The sequence below is a fragment of the Cyprinus carpio genome, chromosome A14 (genome assembly GCF_018340385.1).
Source record: "Cyprinus carpio isolate SPL01 chromosome A14, ASM1834038v1, whole genome shotgun sequence".
In the NCBI taxonomy this organism is placed as follows: Eukaryota; Metazoa; Chordata; class Actinopteri; order Cypriniformes; family Cyprinidae; genus Cyprinus; species Cyprinus carpio.
In genome coordinates, this window is record NC_056585.1 from 28,873,867 (window position 1) to 28,898,647 (window position 24,781).

Sequence of the window (24,781 nt, forward strand, 5' to 3'; positions counted from 1 at the left end):
TCAGGTTTAGGTTTCATATAATGCAGAAACATCACCACTGAGAGCAGCTATGTAGTTCAATGTCAATAGTGCTGTTTAAGCGTACTTTACCTCTTTCTGGTTTGTAGCGCAAATTAATTTATTGTTTATTTTTATTTTATTTATTTAAATACAAGATTTTATGTATGTTTATGTACTTATACGTTGTTGTTTTTTTCTTTCTTGCATTTCTATACAATAATCAATTAGGTTCGTATTGTTTGACGTTAACGAACTACAACGTCAGCGTGCGTGTGTATGACAGAACTACATCTCCCGTCATCCCCTGCGCACGCGTCACGCTCGATGGGCGGAGTCCCGGCTTCGGCGAGCGTCGGTCTGCGGGAGGAGCTCCACAGAACAAACCGACACACAGCCCGAGTGGAAAATGTGCACGGGAGATTCGGGATCGGGAATAACGACAGAAAACCGTCACGAGAGTGTTTCTCTGTGGGTGAGATGTGATATCTGAGAGGACGGGCGCGCTGGAGGTGAGGTGTTTATTAGATATTTACCGCGTTCCGCTGAAGTTCCTCTCAGAGTCGCCGCGTCTACGCTGAACGCGAGTGACGCGACGCGACGCGACAAACTAGAACGCTCCCATTATGATCAACGCAACGCTTGCGGCGCCGACAGCATGAGCGTGCTGGTGTTGACGCGTCGCGTCGCTCTCGCTCTCGCTCAAAGTGAACGGGCTGTTTCAATCAGAATAACCGTTAAAATAACCGTCACGATTCAAATAAATGTTTTTAAATTTGAAGACGAATGTCTGATGAACGGAACCCGGGAGCCCGTGTGATATGTGTGTGTGTGTGTGTGTGTGTGTGTGCGCGCTCAGAGTCTTTGTCACCCGGGACGGGCGGAGCTCGGGTTTGGTGTGTGTGACCCGTAGGTTGTTTTTGTCGCGTTCTGGTGCGTGTTTGGGCTGATTTGGTTCGATGGGTGTTTAAAGAATCGCAGCGCTGAGATTCATTCGGCCCTCGCGATAATTTAACACTGATGACCAAAGTTTCCGATAAAAACAATAGCGACTGCAGTAGTTATTCTTACCACAGTCAAACTCCGCTAACTTATTAGTATTAGAAAGAAATTTGACAGATTATAAAACTTGCTGTCAAACACTATTTTAGAGAGATCCCATATTAATTTCGTAATTTTACAGTAGTAACTGTGGTGACCAGGCTTTGTTGGTTTTATTATTTGTCGACAGCCATGAATTAACATTTTTTCCATTAGCGGAGTCTGTGTGTCAATAGTCAGCATTTTTGGGCTATTTTGAATCACTAACATTTTTGTGGAATCAGTTCTGAATCAACAACATTTTTGGGGCATCATAAAATCCATTGAGAATCACACATATGTTTGGTTTATTAGAGTATCATTTCTTAATCAATATTTTGGGGGCATGATTTGTGAGTCAACAACATTTTTGGGGTGTTGTAAGATCTTTTATCAATCGCCAATATTTTTGGGGCATCAGTGTGAATCACCAATAATTTTGGGGGCATAAATGTGTAAATCATTGCGAATCCACAACATTTCAGGACATCAAATGTAGCTCATATTCCAATTCTTCCCAAAAGATGATGATATGCCGCGCAACTTTTTGAGCAGTGTTGCCGGGCGATGTTGCTTGGGCACTTTCCCATTGAGAATGATACGTTAGATAGAAATGTGTTGCCCATTCTCAAGGGGAAAGTGCCCAAGTAGCATCACTTGGCGACATTGCTCAAAAAGTTACCCTGTGTATCACTGCCTTAAGATTCCCTGAAAGGTTGCTGACTCACGAGCTGTGCACTTATTGAGGGTTTGTGTTTCTGCTCACAGTTGGCTCAGTATTTGCATATGTTTGAGTGGGTCGTTGCTCTTTTGAATGTTGGCCACAATGCTTGCTGTATGTCATGCCAAAGATGCTGTCTAGGTAGGCAGCTCATCCGAAGCAACCTATGATGCTCTAAAATGGGTCTTTTTGCACAGGTATAAAGTCAACACGACTCTCTGTTTACAATCTGTTTTGCTGGATACATTTGCATTGATTACCTATGAGGAAATTATTGGTTGATGAAAAATGTCTTTATATGAAGGTGGGTGGTTAGAAGGGATTGGTGAAATTTCAGAGACATAGCAAATTATTATGAAAGATTACAAATGAATTGTTCATTTGCATTTGTGTATTTCACGGATGCATTATCCAAACCGACTTACTTTGGATTCAGTGTACATTTGATCAGTTCATGCATTCCCTGGGAATCGAACCCATGACCATTGCACCGCTAGTGCCATGTTTGAACTACAAGAATTATCGCAGATTGTTTATTAAATGCTGATCTTATCGAATTCATAATCAAATGAAAGTGCTGCACAACACAGTTTTTGGGGGGCATCAAAGTATCATTGCAAATCAACAACATTTTTTAGGACATTCATAAAATTTAGGAGGTGGATCAAGTTAAATTTTGATGAATGATTATGAAGACAAACATGTATTTCATTAATGCTTACATTTAAGCATTTATTAATTTGGCCAATGCTTTATCCAAAGCAACATGCATTGCATTCAGTGTATATTTGACCAGTTCATGCATTCCCTGGGAATCAAACCCTTGACCACTGTGTTGCTAGCACCAAGTTTGAGCTGATTGTTCACTATAACATCTTACGAGTAAACAGAGTGAATTGTGATTACATGTCGGCTTTAATGGTGACTGTGGTGTTTGTTTCAGGGTGTTTCATCAGTCTCTCAGAGCTGCATTATGACAAACACTGTGATCTCAGAGACACGGATGGATTTGATGGAGACCTTGCAGTGTAGGGTCTGAGAATTAAACCCCTTCACCTTCAGGGTCCAGTTCTGCAGTCCACTGGTCCTCTGTGTTCATCAAAGGGAGGAAGGGTCACTCAAACTCATCATGATGATGAACGGGTGTCTACGCAGATGCCTTCTCAGGGTTTGAGCATGCCCAGTAACATCTGAACGCCGCTCTTGACCCGCAGGACACAGATCATGGCCCAAACCAGCCTGCTGCAGGGCAAACGCTTCTACTGCCGCGAGTGGGTCTTCCACAAGATCCAGCACTGCCTTCAGGAGAAAACCAGCAACCTCAGCGCCCCGGGAACCGCAGAGCCGCTCAACCCTGTCGGCGGGGCGGGGAAGGGCCGCTCGTGGGGAGTTCTGCTGGTCGGCGGTCCCGGAAGTGGGAAGACGGCTCTGTGTACGGAGTTACTGTGGCCCAGCTCGGTTCACGGTGTCCATCGCGGCCTGCACCAGCACTGCCTGGGCTTCCACTTCTGCCGGGCCGAGGACTCGGACACACTGTGCGTGAGCGGCTTCGTCCAAGGGCTCATATCTCAGATACTCCGGTCGGGACTCGTGCCGGAATACGAGGAGAAAGTGAAAGAGCCGGCGGTCCAGAGCGCCCTGCAGCCGGGAGAGTGCGAGAGAAACCCAGCGGAGACGTTCAAGAGGTGAGCAGCATTCGTTTGAGATTCAGAGCAGTAGATCTTTCACTTACAGCTTCAGATGAGGTGGAGAAGCGGTGAAAGCTCAGTGCTTTAAAGCTTAATTAATGAACTTCTGTATCATCATCGTGACACCGAACCTCTGGTTACTCCAAAAGAAGAGCGCTATAATAAAAATAAATAAATAATAACAATAAAAATTGATAGAAAACATGGAATAAAAAAAAATGGATTTTAGAAAAAATAATTCAGATTTAATAGGGTCCTAAAAATCTAATTTTTGTTAAACTTGTAATAAATTGTTGTTAAATTTTAAATTTCATGATTTCAGTTCTTTTGACATGCATTTTGTACTAAAATGTTATTTAACCATTAAAAAGGAATTGTGAAACATTAAGTCGTCTATTGGATACATTATCAAATTAATTTATGTAACACTTTTTTTTTCTGTCCGTTGACCGTATTATCTGATTTACTGAGAGATAAAAAGAGAAACCCAGAATCCCCTCTGTGAAATCCTTTTTCTGATGTCAAACAAGAACTTTGAACCCGGTTTTATCCAATGTTGAAATCTCTGTTATGGAAATGTATGCAAAATAGTGCATATTTAATTAGATAATGTCTCATTTGCATATATAAACATAACATTTCAGAAAACTTGTGTGCAAACTGTGATTAATCATCTGGTGAAAGTATGTTGGTGTCTATTAGTTAAAATATTTACACTATTCACTTGTGCTGTTTTGACTTAAATATATATATTTTAATTTTAAATAGTAATATATTTCTGTCATAATTTCTTAAAGTTAAACCAGATGTTAATTATAAATAATTTTGGCAGTTGTAGTGAAGACTTGAGTTTCTGTGTGTATTTTGATTATTTTTTTCCTCAAAAGAAAAGGTGAAATACTATTGAACTCAGCAGTTCTAAAGATCAAAGAGAGAGCAGATGCTGAAAACATTACGAGCATCACACGTGCTTCAGTGTGTGCAGTATGTGAAATTCATTCACTGTGATCCTCTCTGCATCGCAGAAATCAGTGTGTGTGTGTGTGTGTGTGGAGGTGACCTCGAGTGAAGGTCTCACCTGCAGCAAACACATGAACTCTGTGAACTCTACAGTTGTGCTGAAGATCTGTAGATGATTGTAAGAGCTGTGTGTTTGTGTTAAAAGGTGGAGATCAATCCGAATTCTGAGTCAATTTACTCAATAACAGTTCTCTCAACTGTTCAACAGTTCGGGGTCAGTATGTTTTTGAAAGAAGTCTCTTCTGCTCAGCAAGGCTGCGTTAATTTGGTCAAAAATACAGTCAGAACTATAATATTGTGAAATATTATTACAAATTAAGATATATGTTTTCTATGTGAATCTCTGTTAAAGTGTAATTTATTTCTGTGATGTGCAGCTGTATTTTCAGCATCATTACTCCAGTCTTCAGTGTCACATGATCTTCAGAAATCATTCTAATATGATCATTTGCTGCTCAAGAAACATTTCTGATTATTATTAATGTTGAACACAATTGTGCTGCACAATATTTCTGTGGAAACTGTGATGCATTATATTTTTCAGGATTCACAGATTAATAGAAAGTTTAAAAAAAAAAACAGCAACAACTTTATAAATGTCTTTACTGTCACTTTTGATCAATTTAACGCATCCTTGATGAATGAAGAGGATTGTTTCAAGTTCAGTTTGTGTTCGTGTTGTGTTGATTCACAGGGTTTAGTTTGAAGGCCGGTTTCAGTCATGATCTGTCAGACCTCAGATGAGGATGTGGTGTTGTTGTGGAAGGAAATGCACAGTGTGATGGTAAACCGAAGCCCATTGATCAGGTCTGTGTTTTTACTGCGGTCAGCAGGCAGGTTAAGTGCTTTCAGTGCTGATCAGTCATTGCAGGACATCTTCAAACATCGTAACATGTCAAGAACAGATTTCAGAAACAACTGTTTGTTGTACGTGACCATTTTGTCAGCGTGCACTAAACGCTGTTCCAAAGCAGGATCTGTTAATTTGGTTCAGGACAGACGGGGTTTATTGGGGGCTGGTCATGTGGTGTAACTAATGAAGGATGAACAGGGTGGAGCTCAGTCCGTCTCTGTCGATCTCTGAGAGATGATTCAGCAGTTCAGACTCTCACTCTCTCTCTCTCTCCCTCTCTCTCTCTCTCTCTCTCTCTCTCTCTCTCTCTCTCGATGCTGATGTCAGTGCTTAAGATTGGCTATAGTGTATATTGCTTTATGTTAGTATGCTGTATGTATGTGGGTTATTAGTTTGTAATGTGGTGATATTAAGGATTCTGAAACCTGTAAGGTTTTGTTCAGTTCATAACGATGTGGAGTGACAAGCCTAATTACTATTCAGTGATGTGTGCCACTGCTGCAGTTTAATGATTCATGTCTCTGTTGTTCTGATTGACTGCTACCTGGAAACCTGCTGTTTCTCTGCCCCAGTGCATGCTGGGAGATTTCAGGCCATGCGTCCGTCCACACACATGCACAAACACACTCTGTCTCTGAGCGTCGCGCTGTTAATGTGTGTGTGACGTGTGCCGACTGAGACATCTGTGTGATCGGACACATATACAGTATTAGAATAATAGAGCAGTGATATGACTGCTTCATCTCTGCTGGTTGTGTAGAGACAGATGAGATCAGACACATGTGTGCACATTAGTCATGATTTTACTGTACAAATATCAGATTTAAAAACAAACAAAACCTCGTGTCAGTCTTCTGCAGTGATCAGATGACAGTGTCTCCAGCAGCGATGATCGAGTCCATTTAACTGTGTGTGATTATAATGACAGAAACAAACAGGAAATGAGTGGACAAACACATGAGTCTACGGGCTCCGAGCTGATGAGAGCGAGTCATGAAAATTGAATTTATAACACAGAATATCTCGGAATTGGGCCAGTTTTTGGATAAATCAAAAGTAGGGCTGTACACTTTTTAAAATCCCAATATAAACTAGTGTCTGAATATGAAAGCTCATAAGCACTGCTGTGTTAATGTGTAAACTACACATACTGAAGCACACGTGATGCATGAGGAGGACATGAACTTCACCTCCAGAGCAGCTTTACGCCATTTGAGAAAACGATCATTATTTACACATAGAAACTAGAAGGGTCTTCACTACAACTGGTCAAAATACATTTGAACTTATTTAACTTATAAACAAGGTTTAACTTTAAGAAATTGTGACAGAAATATAGCCTATTACTGTTGCACAGTAGAATTCACTTCTTGAAGTAATAAAAATAACTAATAATTTGATTTTTATTGTTGTTGTTGTTGTTATTATTATTATTTAAAATGTAATAATATAGTTATTTATTTAAGGAATAACACAATTTTTCTTCCATTAATTGAATTTAAACAGTGAAGCTCTGGTGTGACGCACTTTGTTTGCCAAAATATTATAACAAAATAATTAAACAATTAAAACAAAATTAAGAAAAATTAAAACAGAACATATAAAATTTTGGGGAAAATAAAATAGAATTTTTGGAAAAAATACAACTGATTTCTGAATAACTAACAAATAACTTACTAAGTCTGACAGTTATTAATATTATTTTTTTTTTATGTTATTGTAACAAAAATATCTGAAATGTGACAGAGAATGTGTTGTAAGTGTGTGTTTGTCTCTCAGGTGTGTGTTGCTGCCGCTGCTGAGCTGTAAGGCTCCGTCTCAGGCTCTGTTTGTGCTGGTGGACTCAGTGGACGAGGGCTGTTTGACCGGAGACAGAGATCAGAGGTCAGCAAACATCGCCGAGCTGCTGGCCGCCCATCACGAGCTCTTCCCGCCCTGGCTTCTGCTCGTCTGCTCGGCACGCCGGCAGAACAAACACATCACCAAACTCTTCACAGGTGAAGATCTCTACCTCAACCTCACCTGAGTCTGAGTGTTAATAATCAGATTACTGCATGTGTTTACATCACTCATCAGATCACATCAGCATCTGAACTGAATTACAGACCTTGAGATTTTGAGTTGTGTCTGTGTGGTGCATCAGGGAGTCTGTTATTGTGTTACTTTGCATAAAAATGAATAATGTTACATAACTGGTTTCCTTTTTTTGACTAATACAATATTGCAGTGTGTTCATTTGAAAACATAACATCTCCCAGTGCTAGAAAGTAAAGACGTTGTTGTGTGTGTGAGTCAGTGGAGATCAGGCTGGATGAGTTTCTCAGGCCTGCAGCAGGAAATCAGCAGCAGATGTGTGAATATTTCTAATGAGCAGAGAGACAGTGAGCGTGTGTTATGTGAGGACAGATAAACGCGGCTGTTTGATTTGGCCATACGGATTCAGTCTGAAAGAAAACACCTCATTGACAGAGTTTGTTAAATCTGTTGTGTGATTTTCCTACTCTGACGTTTCTTTTCTTTTTTTTTTTTTTTTGCACTCTATTCTTTTTGTTTTTATTTGAAATAAATCTCAAAGACAAGTTTTTAGTTTTTAATAATATATTTCTATATTTCAACTTGGATTTAGTTATTTTTCCAAACACTTTCTCAAGATTTCTTGCACCAGAACATTCTTGATTTAGTTTACATTGGCACTTATTATAAGCATCTTTTGGCTTGTTGTTTGGGCTTTGCTCATAAAGCGTTCCAGAATATGAAGTTATTAAAGTGGGAAGGTTTTTATTTTTATTTTTTCTAACCAGATCCAACGATCAAGACTCATTCCTTTTTCCCTGTGATTTACTTGCACCACTGAAATATGTCATTTAAAGCGATAGGTCACCCAAAAATTAAAATATGCTCACCATCAAGCCAATCCAAGATTAGGATGATTTTGTTTCTTCATCAGATTTGGAGAAATGTAGCATTGCATCACTTTCTCACTGCAGTGAATGGGTGCCGTCAGAATGAGAGTCCAAACAGCTGATAAAAACATCACAATAATCCACAGCACTCCAGTCCATCAGTGAACATCTGGAGAAAACAAAAGATGAAACAAATCCAGCATTAAGATGTTTTTAACTCAAATACGAGTCTATAATCCATAATAACACTTTCTGCAGACATGCAGGACACGCAGCTTTTGTCTTCTCCAGATGTTCACTGATGGACTGGAGTGTGTTTTTATCAGCTGTTTGGACTCTCATTCTGACGGCACCCATTCACTGCAGAGCATCCATTGATGAGCAAGTGTGTACGTGGTCTTTGAGTCATTTGAATCCGTAATATTGATGTGTAAATGTATTTTTGGACGAGACGTTTTTGCAGTTTAGCTTCAGTAAATGCTCTTTCCTTCACTGCGGATTTGAGTTTCAAAAGTTGCAGTATGTTTTTATAAATCACTGAAAATATAAGCCTGTGCTTCACTCTCTCCATTTCATCTGCCACGTGTTCATCATTTTACACACATTGCAAACCACAAGCTGATATTAATGTTCCGATGTTCAGTTGTGCAGTCATTTAGTTTTTGTTTGTGTTGTGTTTCTGATGACATCACAGCTGCACTGAGAAGAAATTATGTGAGTTTTTTTTTTAGATGTTTGTGAACAGGAGTGTGTGTGTGTGTGTGTGTGTGTGTGTGTGTGTGTGTGTGTGTGTGTGTGTGTGTGTGTGTGTGTGTGAGAATGGTCTCAGCACAGAAACAGGCTGCAGGCTTTCAGAATCCAGGTCAGACTGTAAAAATACACTTGGTGTGTGTGTGTGTGTGTGTGTGAGGTGGCTCACAGTAAACATCCATGACCAGTATACACTGACTTTAGTTTACTGACAAGAAGTTCAACCAAAATCCCGAAGTGGTTCATGTCCAGCATTAAAATCAGATGCATTAAACCACAGATTATAAACATCTGCTCTAAAGTCAACATGACATCAGCATTCACTCTGTTTGCTTTCTGGATAACATGTTCCTGCTCTTATTGTGCACATTATTGCATTGTCTGCTAATATAAGGCCGCTGGTGGTGAATGTTTATATTAGCTAATAGCATCATGGCAAATACAGCGACGATTCAATCAGATCCTAAGAGACAAAATCATGATTCACTCGGAGTATTCTGTTTTACTCAGAAATGTAGTTTTATTCATCAAGGATGCATTAAATTGATCAACAGTGAAACAAAACATTCATAATGTAAAAAAAGATTTATATTTCAAATAAATGCCGATCTTTTGAACTTTCTGTGAATCCTTAAAAAAAAAGTATCACAGTTTCCACAAAAATATTGTTCAGCACATGTGACACTGAAGACTGTAATGATGCTGAAAATACATAAATGACAGTTTAACAGATTTTCACATAGAAAACAGTTGTTTTAACTTCATACAGAGATGTTTACAGACATGAAGCGACATGTGAGTGTTTTTGAGTTGTGTTGAGCTCTTATAAGGCATAAGAGACCTTTATGATCTTCATCACGTTATTCAGAGTCTGACTGAGACGCTACTGGAGACGGGTCAGATGTCAGATTCACGCTTATTCATTAACAGGTTTGACCGTTAGCAGTGTTTGGGTGTGAGGGTCAGATCTCGGTGACCTCTGTGCCGTTCCCATGGTGACAGGGCCCCGGGGTCAAAGGCTAATCTGTGGGAAACATGTGCCACACTGCTGCTGGTTTAAATGAGTTTGAAGTAAGGTTGACACAATACCAACATCTAATTTAAGATGAAATACCAGTGAAATTAATTATTCTTAATTTGAGTTTCGATACTTGAGCAGCAGAACTGTGTTCAACATTGATAATAATCAGAAATGTTTCTTGAGCAGCAAATCATCATATTAGAATGATTTCTGAAGATCATGTGACACTGAAGACTGGAGTAATGATGCTGAAAATACAGCTGCGCATCACAGAAATAAATTATAGTTTAACAGAGATTCACAGAGACAACAGACGTTTTAAATGGTAATTATCAATTATTATTGGTGCTCAGTTATTAATGTATGTGTATGTGTGTGTATCGACACAGTGATTAACTAGAAAAACTGAACTTCAGGACAAAGAGGGGACTATGTTTCCATCTCCCTTTTTTATGCACATCTTGAAGTAAATGGCAAATTTAAAAAAATTCAAAAAGTTTTTACGCTTGGTGGTTTTAGACCTGTGCGAAAAAGGGTTAATGCAAATAAATACCTCCATGGATTATATATGAAAATTATTATATTCAGCGGCTTCTCCTACTTTTCTTAGTAAAATTTATTGCAGGTTTATCAGGAAGAGATGATTTTATTCTCTTTGACTTGTGGATGGAAACGGTGCTTACTCGCACGTTTTATGCAATATTCCATTTTTGTGCAACTTTGGATGGAAACCCGGCTGGAAATATGCTTTTGAATCACCACTTGCAGTGCCGGGAATCACCATAGATCAGAAAGAAACACACACACACACACACACACACACACACACAGGCCCCTTGTTCACAGGTGAAGTGTATATCTGCCCCCTGAGTGTCTCCAAAATCTTCAAGTTTCCTTCCCTTGGAATTTCTCTCTCTCTCGCTGTCTCTGTCTCTGTCTCTCTCTCTCACTCTCTCTCTCTCTCTCTCTCTCTCTCTCTCTCTCTCTCTCTCCCGTCTCTCCTCTCTCTCTCTCGCTCCTCTCTCTCTCTCTCTCTGGTCTCTCTCTCTCTCTCTCTCTCTCTCTCTCTCTCTCTCTCTCTCTCTCTCTCACTGTATGGGAGAGAGTGATAAGGGTGATCTCCTCTGTCTCTCTCTCTCTCTCCTCTCTCTCTCTCTCTCTCTCTCTCTCTCTCTCTCTCTCTCTCTCTCTCTCTCTCTCTGGTCAGGCTGTTCTATATTGTTGTTGGTGATAGGCCAGACTCTCCAGCATGAGGTTTAGGAGTATTTATGTGGGTGCAATCATATCCCATCATGCTCTGGACTGCTGATTCTGCCTTAGAAACATCCTCAAAGCTGCACCCTCTGTCTTCTGAAACACTGCACACATTTAACCTTGAGCTGGCAGTGCGAAACCCTCTGAAGTGGTCACAAAGAGACACTAGTGGCAGAGATTGAAGAAATGCATGCTTCATGTTGGCAGAGAGAGCAGGAAGAGTCCGGTGTCTCTGTCTTTCCTGTAAACATCCCGATCCTTGAGCTGTCATCGGACTCGTGAGGATCCTCTGTTCTGATTGGCTGAGGCTTTTTAACACTTTTTTTTTTTTTTAAAACATTATTTGGATCAGATTGACAAACCTACACTCTCCAAAAACATTTTTTGAGTTATTAAGACTGTTCAACTTCTAAATTTCATGCTTAGTTTGTGTTGCTTGCCACCATCTTTATAATTTCTGTGAGTTTGTTTTTATTCATTATGTGTTGAATTTGAGACAAAAAGTCACATCATTGCATCTGGTTCAACAATAGCGCAACAGTCTTTCATCTCGCTCTGCAGCAGAGAACATGTCTGTACATGATTTGATGTTTGTATATAATGATTTTAGTTCTCTATCTCTGTGAGAGCGGCCCGGTCCTGTGACTCAACACACTGCTGAAGCGCTTGTGTGTAATCTGAACACCGTATTTGGATCCGAACACACACACTTGAGCTCTGAATTGGGCGGCTTGCGTCTGGGAAGTTTGCTGATTCAAGTGTATTTTAGGAAACGTTGCTCTCTTTAGTAAGAGCTCGGCTGGAGTAATTACAAACACGGAGCAGCGGACGCTTGCATGTTTTCGGGCAAGCGATGTTTCATTCATGCAGAACCCTCACCTCAGAACGAGTTAAAATAGCACGTAATCAAGACACACACGTGCTGGGGTTTAGGGTTTCTGTGCCGCTTTAACATTGGATGGTTACGTCTCTATTTCAGACGGACTGGAAAGACCACATCAACAGCAGATGATCTCAGAAACACCCTCTTAACTCAGACGCAGACCTGCAGCTAATGACTGTTTTGATCATTGAGTAATCTAACGATAATCTTGCCGATAAGTTTAACTAGTCATGTTAGCTCAGCTCAGGAGATGTAATGCAGCTCTTGGCTATATTCAGTTTAAGCATCAGCTTATCTCAGGGTTTAAAAGACAATTAATGCTTAGTAATATTATTGATTTGACTTAAGGCTGTGAGATTAATTGAAGTAAAACCGAAATCGCAGTATGGTTTAGTGCGATTACCATTTCACAAAGGCCACAATTTAATTAAATAAATATATGCAATGCGTGTTTCAGAATGATGCGGCACTGTGCATTTAATTAATTTATTTATTTATTAGTATTAGTAGTTATAATAAATATTATTATTACTAATATTATTTATAGACATTAATATAATCACAACATTATTATTATTATTATTATATAGCAATTATTATATAATTATGATGGCCAATTTTTGCAAACCTTTTCTTTTTTAAATTGCATTTTAAATCACAATCGTAATAGTTCTTTGAAAAGTTGCAATTCACTCATTTGCACTGACATCAGATGAGCACAAAGCTTGAACTGAATTGATCTGAATAATTGAGCTGCTGAAATTGACTTATTTTTCATAATTGATTAATTTTGCAACATTAACACTTATTTTCTTTGTTACTGGTGAGCAGTCAGTAAATAAGAACAAATTACAAGCAATAACACAAATAAATAAATAGATGCTTTGATTTGAAGATGTTCAAGTACAGAAATTGAATACTTGAATGTAAAATAAAATTTTTCACTGTGAATTAAATATATAGATGAATCCTTGTTAAGCTTAATTAACATGAAGGACACCGACAGCAGTTGGTTAATTAGGCGCGGTCACTTTAAACACTTTTTAATGGGTCTGATATGTATGTATTTGTCCGTTCAAGTGCAGGAGGACGCAGAAAGAAACTCTATACGGTGCTCGCGTGTTGCTTGAGACACTTAAGAGACTTAAACAAAAGTTGAATCTCATTGCAGACAGTTTGAGATGATCTCATTGGTGAAATCTCTCTTTACTGTGGGAACACAAGCTGACTGAATACGAGCATGTGAAGTTCACACACCCGAGTGTTGTTCACAAAGGCCACTCCTTATGTAAGCACACCTGTCTGTCGCTCTATCGCATGATTGATGAATTCATTTATGGTGGAAGATCCAGTTTCCTCCCAAACAGCCTGCAGCATCTCCTGAATATAACAGCAGGGTGGATGTTGTTCTCTGACGGCTTTATCAGCAGGTGTTGTAGAGTTTCTGACAAAACACTGTGAACGGTGAATGCACTCGCATCTCCAAATGATTTTATGATACAGAATTTTTCTATTATGTTATGTGTTAAAGACAAGACAAAACGTGATCTGTTAACATCTGTGACCCTGGAGCACAAAACCAGTCGTAAGGGTCAATTTTTCTGAAAGCTGAATAAATAATCTCTCCATTGATGTGTGGTTTGTTAGGAGGACAATATTTGTCTGAGATACAACTATTTGAAAATCTGGAATCTGAGGGAGCAAAAAAATGTAAATATTGAGAAAATCATCTTTAAAGTTGTTCAAATTAAGTTCTTAGCAATGCATATTACTAATCACAAATTAAGTTTTGATATATTTACGGTAGGAAGTTTACTAAATATTTTCATGGAACAAGATCTTTACTTAATATCCTAATGATTTTTGGCATAAAAGAAAAATCGATAATTTAACGGCTACATTATATATTATATACATTATTATTTCATAGTAATATATTATTGCATGTTCGTATTATTAGAAGTCAGTCATAATTCTGTCATTTGTGCTGATTAAATATTTAGTGAAATAAAGCAGCAGAATACTTTAATAAACGGCCATAAAACCAAACAAACATAAAAACATTAAAATAATATCACAAAATAATAATCAAATAAAATAATATTCAATAATTAATTATTTTTAATAAACTATTTTTTTAATGAACGTATAGATTGAATTTATACTTGAATTTAAACTATTTGTTAATTGCTTGCTAACATAATTTCTTTATTACCTTATATTTGCTTAAACATAAATAATCTAAATCTATATAAAAATAACAAACACAAACATTAGAATTTTTTTTTTCTTTTTAATAGTTTAATACAAATACTTCTATAAAATTTAATAATTTAATATAATTTATATAATTGCTATATTTAAAAGTAAAATATATCTGTTATTTATATATGATGCAATATAGTATAATTGTATTGAATATATATATATATATATAATGTATTAATAAGATTAAGAAGAATTTGGCACAGAACCACGTTTTCTTCATTGGAAACATGGAGAACAGGGTCAGATTGTGCACCGGCATCCTGTCTGGGTTTCCTCAACCTCCCGCCTCCGATTGAAACTACATGTGTTTGGGAGGATGCTGAAAACATAATGAAAGAGGTTTGGTTGGCTACAATTTGTTTTAGAAGACTAAAAAGATGAACGTTTGGAATGCCTCCAGTATTTACTAGACAGTAATTTGTAATCTGTATTCTAAACCCGGTGAACTCTTTAACCAGTGGCAGCTTTCCAAACCCCAACATCCCTTCAACCCACTTAAACAGATGAGTTAGTTACGTGCAGGACCCGCCGGCCAAATAACATATTTGGGTCATCTGTTCCACTGCCCCACTTTTAGTCCCCCTGCAAGGCCCCTTCCTCTTTCAGCCTTTCTATTTCCTTCATCTGGAGACACACAGGCTGAAGGCATGGAGACTGTTGTGTGTTTTGAAGGCAGGGTGAAGGTCTGGGTCAGTTAGTTCACTAATGACAAAAACAACCCTTTAGACGGGACGGGGCTCAAAGAGAGAACATGGGTTGTAAACTGCAGTATATGCTGCTACTATTGACCTGTTCAACATCATTTAAAGTTTATTGTGGTAAACTGGAGCAAAATGTTATAAAATAACAAATGAATCTTCAAAGACAGACCTGTTGTGAGCTCTGAGGTTGTTAATCAGTTGTATGCTTTTGTTGAACCCATCTGTTCAAGTCAACTCAAGTCAAGTCAAATTTTAAAAGAATCGAGTTTAATAGCAGAATTCATGATGAAAACTACATTACCCATGATGCTGTGGAGAAAATTCCACCAATCAGAGTCGCTGCGAGCACTTGCATCTAAATATATCTTTAGCCCCGCCCATTCTCATGAAGCTCCACCCACTCCCGTGAAGTGCTGCAAATGTCGTGATCAAGTCTCTTAAATGCTCTCAAAATACTTACATATTTGTGCATATTTTTTGCAATGAACTTAAAATGTATTGTTTTTACAGACATAACCAACAACTTTAAATTAATGTTTTTATATTTCTTCATCATTTTATTTCAATTAATGTCATTTCAGTGATTCATGGGATTGTAGTTCTTTACTTCACTAAAGCCATTAAGAACACAGTCTTGTACTCTTATTATTATTGTCCGATTTACTTTTTTTTTTTTTTGCTTCGAATCAAAGTTTGTAATGTTGTGATTCTCATCTTAGCTAGTTGGCTTGGTTCGTGGTTTATAATGCTTTAACAAAGACTTTTTAAAAATCTCTATGAAAAAAAAAATGCTTCCAGAACCACCGCTGTTGAAAAAGTGGGCGGGCACTAATGCACTCTATAACTGGATATTAAAAGCCAACAGTATGAAGGAGAAGAAGAAAAAAGATGGCATGAAGGCGGAATGATTGTCCACAGGTGTGCCTCTGTTGTCATTCATGCCCCGGATTAGATTTCACTCAGGTTTTATTTGGGAAACCTCAGCTGTTGATGGCAGCCTCGGGCCTTAAGCACCAAAGACAAAGAAAATAACTCCAGAGCCCTTTCAGAAACATGGACGTTATATAATCTCATTCAAAGGGGTTTTGTGAACTTTTTAAACTCTAAGGGACTGGTCGGGAAAGATGTAATCTGTATTCTGTTTTTGTGTTGCTGGTTTGTCTTTTTGAGAGACTGAAACACTGTTCTGAGGTTTGGCTTGAAAAAGAGTATTGTATTTACTTGGGATTGTTGTAAACACGCTCCTTTTAGAGAGGAAGTAGGCCTATTTTTATCCTCTTTCCCATAGAAAATGGAGTTGTATAGATTGAATGATTGAGCGATCAATTAAATTAAATGGAAAAGGAATGTTTTTCTGCTCTCCCACCAGTGGGGCTGCAGAAAGATTGAGACGTGAACGAACTTAGAGGAGTTCATGTTTTTTTTATTTTCCTTTGACCTCAGTGTGTCTGAGTCCATGGGAACTGTAAATGAAATATGTGCATAAAATGCTCGATCTGCCCTTTGGGCTGCTGATAAACATGCATGCCGACCCTGAAAAAAAACTATAGGATTTGCACTTACTGTATCTGAAGTAGAATGCCTTGACATCTGTTGGCATGAGTGCTTGTTTGTAAAACCCTTGGTCAGGGATGGAAATTAGCACCCGCCACCAGCCAAATGCAGGTAATTTTGTGTTGTGGCGGGTAAACTCGCTTCACTTACCGGCCACCGTGGTGGGTAAATAAAAATAGCAGACTGTTTCACCTGGCCGGTGGACAAAAAAGTTCATTTCCATCCCTGGTGTGTGTACAACACGCAACAAAGTGTAATACCATCCGAAGCAGCTCCGTGGAGAAAGGCGGTGTAAACCGGGCTCGAAACGGCGTGTTGTTCCCAGTACAGTGTTTGCAGCTGAAGTTAGTGCCGCTGGCGGAGTGATATATTCGTTGGTTATTTTACAGTACGTTTTATAGCAAGCGCTCATGATATACAAGATCGCGTGAAGAGTTGAATTTATCGCGCACAAATTTCCGCATACTGTCACGTCTCTTTCAAACCCCTGTAAGTTCATTCTCCTCCAGCATTTTGCAACATTTTAGATTATATGGACAGTTTGTGTTTATCTTATTGTTTTTAACGGCATAATAAGCAAACTAACAAACAGTATTATCGGTGTCTAACAACTGATGTCCGGGGGATGCATTTTATTTCCAGTCTTCAAGTAGCCTACTTTTTCAGAAGTTGTTACACTGTTCATTTTTGTTTGTAGAAACAACATTGTATCGTTACACATGTTTGACAGCTCTGGCATGACGAGACGCGTAAAAACTATGTATTAAAAACGCTGTGCGTTCATTTGTCGATGGCGCAAAAGTTTGCGAGCCGAGATTTCTTTCAGTGATACAGTGTTGAACAGGGGACCTTTCCCCATGTGTTCCCTCAACCACAAAAAAATAAATAAATAAATACACTTATACTGGTGAATCCTTTACTTTGGAATTAAATACAACATTATTAATGCGTATGAAAACTGTTTAGAATATCGCCAAAATGTTTCTGTGCATTAAAAAAGTTGAGTGCAGTGTATCATCCGGTTGGGCTACGGAGTTAAGAGAATGAGCTACTTCAGCAAGAGTCGCCTGTTTCAAAACCTAGTAAGCTGCCTAGATAGGCAGCATTTTTGAGCATCACTGAAAGAGAAAATGTCAGTATTTCATTGAGACTTGAGATTAAATAAACTGCTTAGTATTGTAGATCTTGTAGTATTAATTTTCACATGCAGTTACACATTGTCGGTTAAAAACAAGAAAGTGGCCGGTAAAAACATTGAGTGGCTGGTAGATTTCGAAATCCAAAAAAGTTAATTTCCATCCATGCCCTTGGTTCTATCTTGTTTTATTTAGCAGAAGTCTCTTTTCAGTTTATGTGAAACTCTCGAGTGCGCCTCATACTTTGTGAAGTTGCAGATGTGACCTAGTTTTGCCACAGGAATCATTACACGTCTTGTTTTGTTTTCTAGAGAAAACAAAGCAAATTCCATTCATCTTTTCTGTAGGAAAACTGGCTTTATCTGTCACTGCTGGACTTGAGTTTTGTATATTGTGCATGAAGATGAAGGTCCCTGTGTGTGTGTTTGCAAAGCTGCTGATGCCGTTGAGTGCACAAGTTTACATTCCTCTTGCGGTATCTGCAAGATGTCTAACATTTTAAAAAAAAAAAGCATTTTTTTTTGTTTTTTTTTATTTAGTATTGGCTGGATGAAGCTGTTTCACATAACAGATATAGTCCACAAAGCAAAAGAACAACTGAATGAACATAAATGATCCTGTCTTGAGTTAGAAAAAGCACATTCTGAGATTTTCACAATTGAGGGGCACACACACAAACTATGATAGATGCAATCATTTATTGATAAGAATATACTAGGAACAAAGGGGATGAAAACCTTTGTAAACAGGAATGTAAATTGTTATATTGTCTTGTGATAAATATAATGTTTATCTCATATTTTTGTTTTTGAACACCCATCTTTCCAAAGCTAACCTAATTTTTTAACGTAAAACTAAATCTTTTATGAAAATGCATGTCAGATTGTAGCTGACATCACCAGATCAAATATGCAGTCAAAATGAGCTTACTGAATTTTTTCAATGAGAAATGTCATGTGTAAACCTCACTGTGACACTAGTAGTCCTTTGTAGGGACTTCAGGCCAAACTAATCACCTTTTGTCTTTGTCCTTCTTGTAGGATTCCGTAAGATCAGCCTAGATGACCTACGGAAGGCCTACATTGTAAAAGATGTACAGCAATATATCCTTCACCGCCTAGACCAGGAGGAGGCCCTTAGACAACACCTTACCAAGGAGACAGCAGAGATGCTGAACCAGCTTCACATCAAGAGCAGCGGCTGCTTCCTGTACCTTGAGCGTGTTCTTGATGGAGTGGTTGAGAACTTCATCATGCTGCGGGAAATCCGAGACATACCGGGAACACTGAATGGACTCTACCTTTGGCTCTGCCAGAGACTGTTTGTCAGAAAGCAGTTCGCCAAAGTCCAGCCCATCCTTAATGTGATTCTGGCTGCCTGCAGGCCGCTGACTGTCAGGGAGCTCTATCATGCAGTCTGGACTAAAAACATGGCTTTGACGATGGAGGATTTTCAGAAGAAGATGGACATTCTCTCTAAGTTGCTTATTGATGGACTTGGCAGTACTAAGATCTTATTTCACTACAGCTTTGCTGAATGGCTTCTGGATGTTAAACACTGCACACAAAAATACCTTTGCAATGCAGCAGAAGGACATCGAATGATGGCCATGATTTACACGTGCAGAGCAAAGCAGCTTAAGCCTCTAGAAGTGCAGGAGTTTGCCTACCACCTGATCAACTCGAACCTGCAGATTGAGCCCTTTAATCTTGCCCTTTGGATGGTGTGGAATGGCACCCCTGCTAAAGACTCCCTTTCCACTTCAATCCCAAAAGAACAGGAGGTACTCCAACTACTGGTCAAAGCTGGGGCTCACGTCAGCAATGAAGATGACCACGCTTCATGCATTTTGCAACAGGCCTTGGAACGCGAGGACTCAATTCGAACTCTACTAGATAATGGCGCTTCTGTTAATCAAACTGACTCCAACGGGAGAACTCTTTTAGCCAATGCTGCATACAGCGGAAATCTGGATGTCGTGAACCTTCTTATCTCCAGGAGAGCCAACATGGAGTTGGAGGACAGCCATGGACAGACAGCACTTACGCTGGCAGCTAGACAGGGCCACACCAAGGTGGTCAACTGTCTCATTGGGTGTGATGCTAACATCAATCACACAGACCATGACGGGTGGACCGCCCTTAGGTCTGCAGCCTGGGGAGGTCACTCGGAAGTTGTGTCTGCGCTCCTGTATGCAGGTGCTAAAGTGGACTGCGCAGATGCTGACAGTAGGACTGCCCTGAGAGCTGCCGCTTGGGGAGGTCATGAAGATATTGTCCTCAACCTCCTTCAGCACGGAGCCGAAGTCAACAAGGCAGATAATGAAGGACGAACGGCGCTGATCGCTGCAGCGTACATGGGTCACAGAGAAATTGTAGAGCATCTGTTGGATCATGGGGCTGAGGTGAACCATGAGGATGTGGATGGCAGGACAGCACTCTCCGTCGCTGCTCTTTGTGTTCCAGCCAGCAAAGGCCACGGTGCCGTTGTGAGCTTGCTGATTGACCGTGGAGCCGAGGTAGACCACTGCGACAAAGACTGCATGACCCCACTTCTTGTGGCTGCCTACGAAGGCCATGTGGATGTGGTTGATCTGCTTCTAGAAGGTGGAGCGGATGTTGATCACACTGATAACAATGGGAGGACGCCTCTGCTTGCTGCAGCGTCTATGGGACACGCTTCAGTTGTCAACACTCTGCTTTTCTGGGGTGCGGCAGTGGACAGTATCGACAGTGAAGGCAGGACTGTGCTGAGCATTGCATCCGCACAGGGGAACGTGGAGGTTGTCCGAACTCTGCTGGACAGAGGACTGGATGAAAACCACAGAGATGACGCAGGCTGGACGCCGCTGCACATGGCCGCTTTTGAGGGACACAGACAAGTTTGTGATGCTCTCATTGAACAAGGTGCCCGCTGCACAGAGGTTGACAACGATGGACGTATCCCTTTGATTCTGTCTGCTCAAGAGGGTCATTATGACTGTGTGCACATCTTACTGGAGAGCAAGTCATGTATTGACCAGAGAGGGTACGATGGGAGAAATGCTCTCCGAGTTGCAGCACTAGAGGGACACAGAGACATCGTGGAGTTGTTGCTGAGCCATGGGGCCGATATTGACTTCAAGGATGCAGATGGTCGCCCAACTCTTTACATCTTGGCACTTGAGAATCAGCTAGCCATGGCGGAGTACTTCCTCGAAAATGGAGCCAATGTTGAAGCCAGTGATTTGGAAGGGAGAACGGCCTTACATGTGTCGTGTTGGCAAGGCCATGTAGAGATGGTCAGATTACTGATCAACTACCATGCGGATGTGAACTCATGTGATAATGAGAAACGGTCCACTCTCCAGTCGGCAGCTTGGCAGGGTCACATAAAGATTGTTCAAATCTTGATAGAAAATGGCACCGTTGTAGACCACACATGCAATCAAGGTGCTACAGCTCTGGGCATTGCCGCTCAAGAGGGGCACATTGATGTGGTTCAGACTCTTCTAGAGCATGGTGCAGATCCAAATCACGCGGATCAGTTTGGACGCACTGCCATGAGAGTGGCAGCCAAAGGTGGTCACACCTCCATAATCAAACTCTTGGAAAAATACGGTGCCACAAGTCTCAATGGCTGCAACCCGTCTCCAGTTCACACCATGGAGCAGCAAACGCCCGCTTCGGTTACTGGGAAAGTACAGTCACTCACTATAAAGTCCAGCAGCTCTGGAAGCACAGGAGCTGGCGACGTGCATTCTGCAGGGCGAGGACAATCCAATGGACCTATTCATGCTTTCAGCTCACCATCTGAGTCTCCAGACTCAACCGTGGACCGGCAGAAGTCCTCCCTCTCTAATAACTCACTCAAAAGTTCTAAGAACTCTTCACTGAGGACCACTTCATCGACTGCGACTGCCCAGACTGTCCCCATTGACAGCGTCCATGCCCTTTCTTTTATTGAACAGATCCAGCAGCATTCACTGCCTCGCAGTCGCAGTCGTCAATCAATCGTTTCTCCCTCCTCCACCACCAGGTCCATCGGCACTCAGCCTGGCTCTCCAACCAGCGAGTATGATTGGAGTCAGGTCAAGCCAGGCCTCAAGTCCACCAAAGCGTCTAAGAATGGCCAAAACTTCTCAAACAAAGGAACATCTGGTGAGAAGAAGAAAAGCAAGAATGGCTCTTATTCACAGAGCCAGGTTCTTGAGTACGAACTTACCCAATTTGATAAAAGGCTTGTGCTCAATAAGCCAGCGTCCAACATTGCAGTTAAAGATCCTCAGTGTAAGATCATGGTGGGAAGATCCAGCACTCTGGATTCTGTCCAATCGCAGGAGCAGTTTTACATTCAGCCCCAGAGCTGTGCAGAGAAGAAGAGGAACGGCATTATGACCAACCCCAAATACCACCAACAGGGAAACCAGGTTTTTCTTGGGAGAGTTTCAGTCCCCAGAACTGTTCCCAAAAGGGGCCACCAGGACTTTCTGGACAGTTACCCAATAGGGGAGACTGAATTAAGCTTGAAACAAGCCCTACAGCTCCAAATTGAAGGATCAGACTCTGGGTTAAACTGCAAAAAAGAGACGCCCTTATAACTGGTGAGTACATGACATTTAAAGACTATTGCACAGTAGCTAAAGTTAAGAGATTTTGTGGCTAAAAGCACATTTGTAACTTACATTCACAGTATTATTAGATTGTCATGTCGATTTACAGTGTATTATTACATAAAGCTGTAATTTTGTAGTGTTTATAGTGGTGATTCGTTTATATAAATATATATAGAGTACAAAGCTTTTGTCTTTTAATAAACCTTGTCAGTGGTTCTCAAACTATGATGCATGTACCACAAACTTCTAAATGCTACTGTTGTGGTATATTTTTGCTTTTTAGATGCTCTTCTACTGCAAAGGGCAGCGTGATATATCTAAGCAACAGGAATATTAGTTAAAAATCTGGTCTTTGTTATTAAATACGTGTTGTGAGAATGCCAGTAACTTCTCAAATACTGACTCAATAAGTTTTGATGCCATTTCAGATGTCTTAATCCTAATTCGTCATTCAGAAAGAGACTGTGCCAAAGTGAACGCTTTCACCCGCAAAAGAACTGAAACCAATTTCTACACTTCTCTGTTGGAACATCTCAAGAAGAAAGGAATGTGAGAGAACCGAAGAGGGATTATTGCCGAGCGGTGATGCAAATTCATACTTGTGCCTGTCGATGCTCCAGCCTTCTTGTGGTGACCATGATGCACACAGACGCTTTTAATTTAATGCATTAATATTTAATAGGCAGTGGATGCACTTTCTTCCTTTGTTTTCTTTTTTTTTTTTAACTCTAAAAAGCTAAATTGTATTTAGTTTTTTTTTGCCTTTAAATGCTTTGTTTGTTTGTTTATCAGAGTTTACTTTAAAAAAGAAATGTAAATTTTTCTGTTTGTTTTGTCTTGAGCTGTATAAGTGCAACTGACAGCAATGTGCCGCTGGAGTACGTTGTTTCCTTTGACAGATATCGCAAACTCTCCGTCGTATTCACATCTTTGAATCTCTTACCGTCTCCATTAGTCCTTCGGTGCACTCATAAAATCACGAAACCAGTCTTAGTTTACTCTTCGCACATATTTATTTTGGAGAAAAAGCCGCTTCCGTGTGTGCTATATTTGCTAATATCATGGTGCTGTGTTTTGACGTTGCCTATTATAATATTTTTTTTAATTATTATTTTTTATTTTAACTCTGTATTATGTTTGTAGCATTATTGATGCCCTTAAAGAAGAGTAACTCTGGCTTTACCATACTTCATTATTTAGTCCCTGTGGGACCTGTCTTTGTTTGTTTGTTTTCCTCTATTTACATTTGCATATTTAAACTACCGATAGTGTATCGTTAACTAGAGTTTGGTGCTAAATGCAGAGTTCTCAGCGATTGAAGAAAATGCAACAAGCCGCATCCTATGAGGGTAGAATGTGTGGCGGTGAGAAAGCGGCAGGCGACGTCAGGGACTTCTGATGATAAGGTCAGCGAAAGGTCATTGTGCTTTTTACTCATTCCAAGCAGCAAACCGCAGTAATATTTGGATTTCAGGACAGGGTTTGAAATGTATACTCCTCAAGCCAAAGTTAAAACACAAAAAGCCCACGGTCTTGTGAAGCCGGATCTCATGTCTCCGAGCCTCGGCTCTCTGTGGGGGAGGGAGAACGGGGCGGGTGTGGAGTGGATTTCAGACATCTGTTTGCTATGAGAGGAGACTCTCAGTAAGGCCATATTGGGTGTAACTGCATCAGAAAGCTTGTCCTCTGAAGAATTACAGAAAGACACTTTATGAAGCCAAGGACAAGGACAGACTGAGAATGAGTCTTTTAAGATGAAGATGAACCCTGGACAGTATTCAGAAATCTCAAGCCATCTGTTTCACCGAGTTATTATTATTATTTGTTTTTTCTCTCCTTTGTTCAGCTGTTTTGGTTCTGAGCCTGGAGTTCATTTCAAGAGAAGATTGATTGTAAATAGCTGACCGTGTACATGAAAAAAATTTCACATTTTGAAATTCAATTTCCTGTATTATGAGCTGGATTTTCTGACATATTAAAGTGCTTAATAAACATATCTGCTTTTCTGCCAAAGCAATTCATTAAGTATTTCTTCTTCATTACTCTTGCTGATCTGACAAAACAAAACCCACAAACTTACACTGAAAGAGGGACCTGAGCAGCATAGAAACGCCCCGTGACAGATTTGAGCGGGTAAGCATCATGCATCTTGTCTTTACAAATATCAAATCTACTTTAGATTAAAGCAAAATGCTCCAGGACCAAACCATTGTTTTCTCATCCACTCATCAAATTTGAGCTTTTGGGCTATTTTGCTTCTATAACATCTGTTGTTTCACACTAGTGGACAGAAAACATCCATAAAAAAACCTCAAGTGTTTGTTTTATTTCACTTAATCTATTTGCATCTGTAGATTT

At 39.9% G+C, this 24,781-nt stretch overlaps 1 protein-coding gene across 1 annotated transcript; it reads left to right on the plus strand.

The window, feature by feature from the left end:
* Nucleotides 1-338: 338 nt before the first annotated feature.
* On the plus strand, nucleotides 339-24,429 carry LOC109055917 (ankyrin repeat domain-containing protein 50-like). The gene is made up of 5 exons (XM_042770440.1): nucleotides 339-509; nucleotides 2,742-3,483; nucleotides 7,139-7,356; nucleotides 18,870-22,411; nucleotides 22,852-24,429. The coding sequence occupies exons 2-4, from the start codon at nucleotides 3,023-3,025 to the stop codon at nucleotides 22,406-22,408; spliced, it is 4,218 nt and encodes a 1,405-aa protein (XP_042626374.1). The 5' UTR covers nucleotides 339-509; nucleotides 2,742-3,022; the 3' UTR covers nucleotides 22,409-22,411; nucleotides 22,852-24,429.
* Nucleotides 24,430-24,781: the final 352 nt, after the last annotated feature.